The sequence below is a fragment of the Petaurus breviceps genome, unplaced genomic scaffold (assembly GCF_028583685.1).
Source record: "Petaurus breviceps papuanus isolate PSGF00001 unplaced genomic scaffold, PetGlider_PUasm1.0 175, whole genome shotgun sequence".
NCBI classification, from domain to species: domain Eukaryota; kingdom Metazoa; phylum Chordata; class Mammalia; order Diprotodontia; family Petauridae; genus Petaurus; species Petaurus breviceps.
Genome location: NW_027185764.1, coordinates 25,152,786 through 25,162,623, shown reverse-complemented (window position 1 = coordinate 25,162,623; position 9,838 = coordinate 25,152,786). Strand labels below are relative to the sequence as shown.

General features: G+C 42.0%; 2 protein-coding genes across 2 annotated transcripts in view; one reads left to right on the top strand and one right to left on the bottom strand.

Annotated features, from left to right (window-relative positions):
• The window catches only part of PDZD9 (PDZ domain containing 9), a 38,702-nt gene extending 34,847 nt beyond the window's left edge, over nt 1–3,855 (bottom strand). The window contains exon 1 of the mRNA XM_069084944.1: nt 3,747–3,855. The gene's annotated coding sequence lies outside the window, so the exon portion shown is untranslated. The remainder of the gene's footprint in view (nt 1–3,746) is intronic.
• Nucleotides 3,715–9,838, top strand: part of MOSMO (modulator of smoothened) — an 87,824-nt gene continuing 81,700 nt past the window's right edge. Inside the window, exon 1 of the mRNA XM_069084945.1 lies at nt 3,715–3,838. Coding sequence (XP_068941046.1) covers nt 3,733–3,838 — 106 coding nt within the window. The 5' untranslated portion in view covers nt 3,715–3,732. The remainder of the gene's footprint in view (nt 3,839–9,838) is intronic.

Below are 9,838 nucleotides of genomic sequence, written 5' to 3'. Positions count from 1 at the left end.
CCATAAAAAGTCTCCTGGTTTATCTCCTGTCTGAATAAAAAAAGCTAGGCTTACTACCCTTGCATCGATCTATGATTAAAGAGATCCATTAGACCTTAATCATAAAATCACAAAGTTTAGAGCTGAAAGTGATCTAAAAAAATTATCTTATCCAACCTCACCACCACCACCACCATGCAGTTTTATATGGGAAGAAACAGATCTACAGGTGAAGCGACTTGTTCATCATCACAGTTAGTGACAGAGTCAGGACGAGAACCTAGGTATCCTTGACTTCCAGGTCAATGCACTTGTTACTGCTTATATCTCCCCAGTATTTTCTGTTTATTTTTTAATATCCCAATTCCGGTATGTTATTGTTTTTTCCTTACAGTCTTATATCTCTTCTGTAGGGTCAAAGATAGAAAGGGCTAGAGAATAAGACATGGGTTGAGTCTGGATTCTGAACTTTGTTTTTTTAATTATTTAAGACCAAGAATTGAATCATTATACCTCTACTCACCAGGAATATTAATTTCATCATTTCTCATACAGCTCCCATCAACTAATTACCATTGCTAACTAAAATAAGGCTCTTTGATCAATTTAATCATCAATAACCCCTCTTTAGGGACATGAAGATGGCAAATGTAGAGTTTTTAGTACTGTTTAGTTGAACTTTCCTTCACTGCTTGGTAAGAGACAGAATAGACAAGAATACAATTATTTGGAACTCAATCACTTCAGTGGAAAAATGAAGTCATCACTCAGTAATGCAGTGTTGTTCTAGGATGCTCAGTAATGCTTTATATTTTTATCCATGTGTCACATCCAGGGTCCCTGGAATATTTGTATGATCTAGTTCCAGTTTCTTAGTGAAAGAGAAATTATTATATAACTTTAAAAAATAAAAAATAATAACCTTTTCCTTAAAAGTCTGACATTTGTACATGAAAATCCAGACTATAAAATTGATTTGATCTTTCTTCTCCTAGCTAATACCATGGTACTCAAATCTTAGAAAGACTTCTTTGTGGATGATGAGTGAATGATTTCTGCAAAGTTGCAGAATCTATTGGGATTTGAACCACATGACATTCCATTTCCCATCTTCATCTGTACTAGCTATTCTGCCGGTCCCTGGAAATTATTCCCTTCTCATATCTGTCTCTTAGAACGTATAGTTTCCATTAAAAGTAAGCTCAAGTAACCGCTTTTTACATGAACAGCCTTTCTGATCCTTCCTTCCCCAGCTGTTGGTGTCTTCCACCCTGAATCACCTATTTTGCATACAGATACATATATGTACATACACACATAGTTTCTCCAGGTCGGGGACCGGTTTCACTTTTCACTTATAGTCCCACTGCCTAGCACAGTGGTTGGCACATAACATAGTTAATAACAAGTACTGCTTGCTGATTGGTTGATTGCCCCGGTTTTTGTAAATGGGCAGCCAATCCAAAAAAACGGGAACTGAACATTCTTACGGGTCTTTCAAGGGTCAATTAAAAGGGCACTGAAGGGGAAAGTTGATGTTCTGTTTACTGTTTATTTGGTTTGACAGTGAACTGAAAATTAGAGATTAGCATGGAAATTCTTAAAAAGAGGAAACCTCGATCACATAACAAGTTGCCTCTGTTGAAGATAAAGAACCTTTAGATTGACTCTATTACTAATGATTTGTAATTTATTTACCTTGTATTTTGATTACTTTAATTACTAAGTATCTTAGCTTAACAGTTTAAGAATATTGCTACTTCATATAACTTTACACTTATTGCAGCTAAGAAGCTTTTCATGGTTCCTTGCCCTCCCTATGTTCACTTCTCTCCTTTCCTGATACATATGTATGTATACATACATGTATATATACCTGTATCTTGTATGTAAATAGTTCTTTGCATGTTTTCTCTCCCAATAGCTTGTGAGCTCCTTGAAGGCAGAGACTGTTTTTGCTTCTTGGTATCCCCAGTTTAGCAGAGTACAGAGTACATTGTGCTTAATAAATGCTTTTTGGTGATCATGATGATAGTTTTTTGTTTGTTTTTTTAGAGGCAATCCGGGTTAGGAGACTTGCCCCAGGAAAGTGCCAAGTGTTTGAGGCTGGATTTGAACTGGGATGCTCCTTACTCTGGGGCTGGTACTCTATCCACTACACCACCTGGCTGCCCACGATGACAGTTATTTTAATTGCATTAATCTTTTATTTCTCTGATACAAAATTCCCTTCAACCAAAACAGATCAGCAACTATTCTGCAATTTATAGTCAGTCCTCGAGAGTACCTTGTGGCATTGAGGGATTAAGTGGCTGACCCACACTTGCTAGTATGGATCAGAGGTGGGACTTGAACCCAGGTCTTTGTGACCTCCCCAGCTCTTTGCTCTAACCTCTAAGTCCAGTGGGAAAATCCTAGTGAAAAACAGGAAGCAGCTTGTGCTAGGCAAGTCAAACCACCACCACCACTCTGACCATCATCTTCCCTCAGAACCCCTGGAGAATACCAAGGTTTCCAGGTCAGTGCCTGCAGCCATCATGCTAGGGAAGTAATCCTTGTGACAAAGGAGAATGGCAACTGTTCCAGTGCTAGAAACACAGCTGCTGAACACCAAGAGAAGAAACTTCCTATTACCAAAATGGTTTAACTCCAGAAATATATACGTGATTTTATCAGTGGAAACGACATTAAAAAAGAGACATTGCCACCCAATTTTCCACTGCACCCAAAGGCCCATGGGACCCCGCCACGATTTGCAACTGAAACTTTCCATGTGGTGTCTCCCCCATTGGCAGAAGTTTCTCAGGAGTGAGGACGAAGCTTCTATTGGAGTCCCCAGCGCTCGGCGCACAGTAAGCGCTTAATAAACGCTCTCTTCGTTCCATTGAACCTAATAGGCCTAATCCATTTGTTATGGAGAGAACAGGAATCCTTTCAAACTTTGTACTGTGTCTGCTCATTAATATGTTCAGAGCACTTTCCCCCCCAAGTGATTCTTCAACAGCAGCTTATTTTAAAACTAAAAACCCAATAACTCAATGCCAGGGAGCTTTAGATCAGTCATCTTCTTCGTGCCCTGGGATTGCCCCCAGGTATCATCCAACACTCAGCTGGGCCTTCGGAAGGTGGGGACGTGGTCTCCATTTCGAATTAATCTAGGCGGGGTGGGGGATTCTAAGCCACAGAGCTAGCCTTCGGTAACACAACATTTCAGGACTTGGGCCGGTTTGGCTCGGCCAAAGCAAGGAGGGGCGGGCGAGGCTGGTGCCGGAGAGGGAAGAAGGGTCTCCTCCCAGGCGATCAGGGCCGCCGTCGGCCCGGGCTGCCCGCCTGGGATCCTCCCTGCCAGAGAGGAGCACGAGCTAGGCGGAGAGCAAAGCACCCCGGGCTCCAAGGAGGTGGGCTCGGCTCCCTCCCCCGGAGCCAACCCAGAGCACGCAGGTCCCGCTTCCGGGTCAGGGGCGGGCGGGCCAAGCAGTTCCGGGGCGGGCTGCGGTTCCGGCGCTGTGCGGGCCGCCGCGGATGCTGGGTCCGGGCGAGCGGCGCTGAGGGGGGGTGGGGGGGAAGGAGGAGGAGACGGGGGCGGGCTCGAGGAGGCGGCGGCGGCGCGGGAGGCGGCCCCGGCGGGCGGCGGCGGAGGCAGCGGCGGCAGCGGCGGCGGAGGCAGCGGCGGCCCATGGGGCGGGTGGCGTGAGGCCTCGGCGAGTCCCGGGGCCGGGGGGGGGGGGGGGGGGGGGGAGTGGGGACGGGGAGATGGATAAACTGACCATCATCTCAGGATGTCTCTTTTTGGCCGCGGATATCTTCGCCATCGCCAGCATCGCCAACCCCGACTGGATCAACACGGGGGAGTCCGCCGGTGAGCGGGCAGGGGGCGGGGCCGCGGGCCGGGCTGGGGTGCGGGGAGTGCGGAGGGGAGAGAGATGAGACCGGGGGCTGAGGAGACTCTGGGGCCGAGGAGGAGAGAGAGGAGGGATGAGGAGGAGACTGGAGTTGAGAAGGAAAGACAGCCTGAGGAGAAGAAAAAAGAAGAAACCGGGGGTGAGGAGGATGAGGAAGGGAGGCTCGATCCTGGCCTCTGTGGGAGAAAGATTGGAAAGGGGCTCTGGAGTTGAGGAGGAAAATGAGGGGAGGACACCGGGACTGAGGAGGAGAGAGAAGGGGGGACACTGGAGGTGAAGAGGAGAGAGATCGGAAGGATGAGGCACTGAGGAGCCGAAGAGGGGAGACTGGCATGAGGAGAACGAAGGGGAGAGGGATGGACGTTTAAGGGAGGACTTGTCTTGTCCAGAGACAGACAGGACCTGGCTTTAACCTTTCTTAGGGATGGAGGCGGTGCAAAGAATCTGAAAAAGTAGGAAGTAATTGGAGATCGGAGGAAATGGGGGTGAGAGTGGGACTAGAGATCTGAAACAGGTAAACAGGACTTTGCTTTCCTATGAGGGAGCCTGAGGTCTGAGGGAGAAGGAAGTATAACAGAAGGATGTGAAGGGGATGAAGGGAGAAGGGGAGATGGGGTCTGAATGCTTAAATATGTTTTGCCCTTCAAGTGAGAAATCTGGAAAAGCAAGAGGATGGAATTAGTACTGGTATCCAGCAAAGTGTGAGAGCTGGCAGGGCCTTGAAAGAGAACAGCGCCCCAAACTAGGGAGGTCAGAGTTAATAGTTTCTGCTGGGGAGAGGAAGCTAGGAAAGCTTGCTATTGTCCTGAGTATGGTAGCATATCAGGACCCTCTGCATCATCTCTACCTGCTTCTGTTTCTTGACAAGCTTTTGAATTACATGGAGATTCAGGTTCTCCCTTTGAAGTGTGTGGTTATAATTTTGCTTTTTTTTCTAAGCCCAGAAGCTATAATAATACTAATACTAAACCTCATTTTGTGGGGTATTTTTCATTCTGATATAATCACAAAATAGAGATCCTAATAGTACTTAAAAAATAAATAACACATTCCCAGTAACTGCAGAGCCTGATAGAAATTTCAAGGCTCTGGGCAGGACATAGGTAGTCTCTGAAGTGTCTCACGTGATTGTGCATTGTCAATGTTTTCTGTCCCATTATCCCAGAATTTGTGTGTTTGTTGTTGAGAATAGATTTTTGTAGAATATTCACTTTTTTTAGCTAAATGAAGAATAGAAGAGCTAACTGAAGTGGTTTTAACTTAATGCGCTCACTTTAAAATTGTCAGTTCAGTAGATGTTCTGGGGGATGGTGAAATGTTAATCTCTAAAAATTATTTGTAAACATAAATGACTGCTTTGTCAAACTCGTGAAGTGTTTCTTACTATTCAGCAATATTTTTAGCTCTTTAAAAAATGGCAGCAGCAAAGACATTTATTGCTTCCTTGGCAATATACTTCACCACTACTACCCTCTCGCCCTCCATTGGACCATGTAACCGAAAATCATGCTGTGGAATGTTTTGCTTATTGGTAGAACACTGATAGGATCCCTGTTGGCTATATGGCTTTAGCAGAGCTCAAAATTGCAAAATATATGAAGAAAGTATCTAAGTATTTTGAAACTGAAGCATAATAGAATCCTAATCTTTTGTGCCTGAAAATGCTTCCAGTTCATACAGTTAAACCTTGAAGAGACTAGCACACAATCTGTTGTTCTTTCTGTCTTGAGTCTGCCTCTTGTCCCTGGTTTGGTATTTGCTTATGGGTCCTTTTGCTATTTGTAGAACTTCTTTTGACCTTTTAAACCCCCAAGGGTATGTAAAATAAAAGAAAGTCGTAGAAATGATTGAGAGAAAAGTTCCAGATATCTAGAGTACAGTCAACAATCATCCACTTTGCAATTACAGTCATTAGAATCCCAGTTTCAGAAATAAAACTCATGAAAAAATTATATTCTGGGAAAGACAAAATTGGTGACTAGTAAAAATTAGTACATCAGTAAAAGGCACTGGTCTCTGTAGTTCCATAGTATCATTGATTGGTTAAAAGTGAAATTTAAACTGTTGGTAGATATTGTTGGAAATAAGGCTCTATGAGGGAGAATAACCCCAAGCTTAAAATTAGTGTAGGATAAGGCTATACGTATTAAACCCATGATTTTATTGGTGTAGAAATCAAACTTTTTGTTTCTCAGGACCTTGTTAGAAGTTTTTTAAATTATTTAGGAACTCTTCCCCCAAAGAACTTTGGTTAACATGGGTTATATCTTTCGATATTTATTGTATTTGAAATGAAAATGTCTTAGTATTATTTTGAAAATACACAGTATCCCTGCAAGGGGATCTCCAGGAATTTCTGGACTACATTTTGAGAATCACTGGTGAGTTGAACCACATTTTGAGTTTCCACTGAAGAATTTTCTATACCATTGTAACTCTTCTACAACTTAAAGAGTCTTAGAGACCTGCCTAGAGGTTAAGTGATTTGCGCAGAGTCACTGAGCCAGCATTGTTATGAGGAAGATAGATTTGTAATTCTCAATCATTTCAATACTTCCATGATTATGTGTTTGGATCAATAGTTAAATTAAGCTAAGGCAAGTTTGGTTTATCATGAAAAGACAGGTAGGTCAACTTTCCAAAATTCAGATTATTCTTGTAAGAATGTAAACTGTCTCATAGACCTATGTAGGTCTTATGTGATTGTTCTGTTTGTCTTCTTAATGCTTCAGAGATACAGGAAATTCATTCCTCTAAGCACTGTTTATTGTTTTGCACAGACAGGAAAGTAAAGTAACATCTTTGGGAGCTCAGAGTTGACTGAAGACTTCATATTGTATTAACATATGGATTGACTTAAAGAGATTTCAAGATGTAATCAAACCACGAGATTAAATTTTAAAATAGTATGTGTAGAAAAAAAATATTTTGGATGAACATTTAATAGTTTAATCAGTAGTTTGCTGAAATTTAGTAGGTAGTTCAATGAAAAGCTAAGTGGGATTTTAAAATTTTAATATTACAAACAAGACCCCATGGGAGGTGAGGGTGGTATCATTAAGGAATTTCACTATACTTAAACTGGTTGATTTTGGTTATTAAAATTTGATTATTGATTATCAGCATTTAAAAAATCACATTTCCTTTCCTTCATTCTTTTTTGGTTTACTTTTTGTATCTGTGTAGACTGAAAATAGCCATTTTCACATTTTGTTTCTAGTGTGCTAATTATACAAACCTAAGACTTCTGTTTCTAGGATTTAGGGAGAAAGTTTAACCTTATTCCAATAAAAGTTTTCTTTGTTGAAGTAGTGTTTGCTTTTATCATTTTTAGATTAAGTAAGAAGATTTCAGTGGAAGAGGGAAGTTTTAGATGCATTCCTAAAATTATTTCATCCTTTACTTTATACTGTAATTCTTGTCTTTCAAGAAACACATCAGTACTTGAGGAATTCTTTTGAAGTTGAAAGAGTTAATTTTTGTGAAGTGGCAAGCTCAATAAAATAGCCTTTGGTGATTACAAACTTGCTCAGTTTCTAAAGAGATCCTTCATTGAAGGATTCCTCTTCATAAGAGGAATTCAGTAGCCATCTTTTGGCAGGATTGTACATCACTAAACCTGTGAGCAAATGGGATCTCCTCAGGAAGATTCCACAGCTTTCCCCAGGAGACTACTGCAGTGCAGGGAGGAGTTCTTTATGTCTAGTCGGAATTTTTCTTCTGGTAATTGAAGGCCATTTATTTTTGCTTCGTTCTCAGAGAAATTCATGATCATTTTCCCAACAATATCATCTTCCCTCCTAAAACAACAACAAGCATTTACTAAATGTTTACTATGTATAAGGCACTGTGCTAAGCCCTGGGCACACAAAGAAAGGCAAAAATATGGTCCCTGCCCAAAGCTGCTTGCAATTGAAGGGCAAAACACTCTTACATCAGGTCAGGGCATCTTACCTGGTTCCCTTTCTCCTCTTTTCCTCTCATATCCTTCTGTTGCACTTCCTTCACAAACTTCCCTCCTCAAACCCCAAGATTTCCTCCTTACAGTCCCCCTCACTGAAATGCAGTCTTGTTTACCTGTGTTTCAGATCTCTAGAAAATATTTTGTCTGTACATAGTAAATTGGAGATAATGTTAGAGGGAAGGCATAGTAATTGGGGGACTGAAAAAGTCTGTAGAAGGTGGAATTTGATCTGAGATTTGAGGGAAGCTGGGAGGCTAATACAAAGGGGGGCGAGAGAGAGAGAGCATTCCAGTCATGGGAACAACTGATGAAAAGTCATGGAATCAGGAGATGGAGTTCTGTATGCAAGTTGCAGCAAAAATATGTTGAAAGGGAGTATTGTGTAAAAAGACCAGGAAGGTAGGGAGAGGCCAGATTGCCAAGAGCTTTGAAAGCCAAATAGAGGATTTTATATTTGAACCTGAAGGTGATGGGGAGCTATTAGACTTTAGGTAAGGGAGTAATATGGTCAAACCTGCACTTTAGGGAGATAACTTTGACAGCTGGGTGGAGGAAGGACTGGAGTAGGGAGAGACTTGAGGGTTGGAGACCAACCACAAGGCTTTTTTATTAGTCTAAGTATGAGGTAATGAGGACATGCACCAGGACAGTGGCTGTGTGAGTGGAGAGGAGGCACGTGAGAGATAAAATGAAGGTATATTCAGCAGGATTTGGCAACAGGTTGGGTGGGGGAAGGCGGGTAGGTGAGTGACTGAGGAGTCAAGGATGGGAGCTAGGGTGACTAGAAAGATGATGGTGGCCTCATCAGTAAAAGGGAAATTCAGAAGAGAGATTTTGGAAGAAAGGTAACAACATTCTGTTTTGGTATATCTGAGTTTAAGATATCTATAGGACATTTAATTTTAGATGTCTCCTTCATAGTTGGACGCTAGGGGTCAGAACTGAGAATCATCTGCATAGAGATGATAATTGAATCTATGGGGGCTGATGAGATGACCAAGTGAAATAGTATAGAGAATAGGATCCAGGATAGACTCCTGGGGGACACCCACAGTTAGAAACAGAATTCTTTCAGGTGTGAGAAGTGAGGATGAAGATCCAAGAAAGGAAACTGAGAAGGAACTGCCTGAATCATAGGAAGGGACTCAGAAAAGCATGGTATTACAAAAACCTAGCTAGAGGGGAGCTAGGTGAAGAGGTATCAAAGGGCTGCAGAGAGATCAAGAAAGTTGAATATTGAGAAAAGGTTGTGAAATTTAGCGGTTGAAAGATTTTTAAAGGGAGCAGTTTTAGTTAAATGATAAGGTTGGAAGCCAGATTTCAAGGGGGTTTGGAAGAATGAGAGGAGAGAAAGTGGAAAGCACCAGTTGTAGATGACTTTTGCAAGGAGTTTAGCCACAAAAGGGAGGAGAAATATAGGACAATTGCTAAGGGAGAGAGGTTCAGGATCAAGTAAAGGTTTTTTTAGAGGATAGGTAATACTTAAGCGTGTTTGCAGACAACAGGGAAGCACCCAGTAGTAGACAGGGAAAGATTAAATTTAGTGGAACAGTTGGGATAATAAGGGAGTAATCTTCTGGAGGAGACAATGGAATGGCATAAAGGGGGTATGTAGAGGGATTTGCTTTAGCAAAGGGAATGGGCTACCTCTTGATGATAGGTTGTTGGTGATGTGAGGTTACAGGTCAGGAAAGAGGACTAGATAAATCTGAGTAGCATCTGCATAGGGATGATAATTGAGTCCGTGGGAGCTGATGAGATTACCAAGTAAGAGAAGAGATAGAAGGAGAAGAGAAAAAGTTAATTTGAGTTAAAGTTCTAATTTTATACTTTATACTACTTTTCATATTTTTAAAAGTACCAGTCTTATTTTTTTTTTTTTGCTTTTTTTTTGGAGGGGGCAGTTGGGATTAAGTGACTTGCCGAAGGTCACATGGCTAGGGAGGGTGTGTGTGTGTGTGTGTGTGTGTGTGTGTGTGTGTGTGTGTGTGTG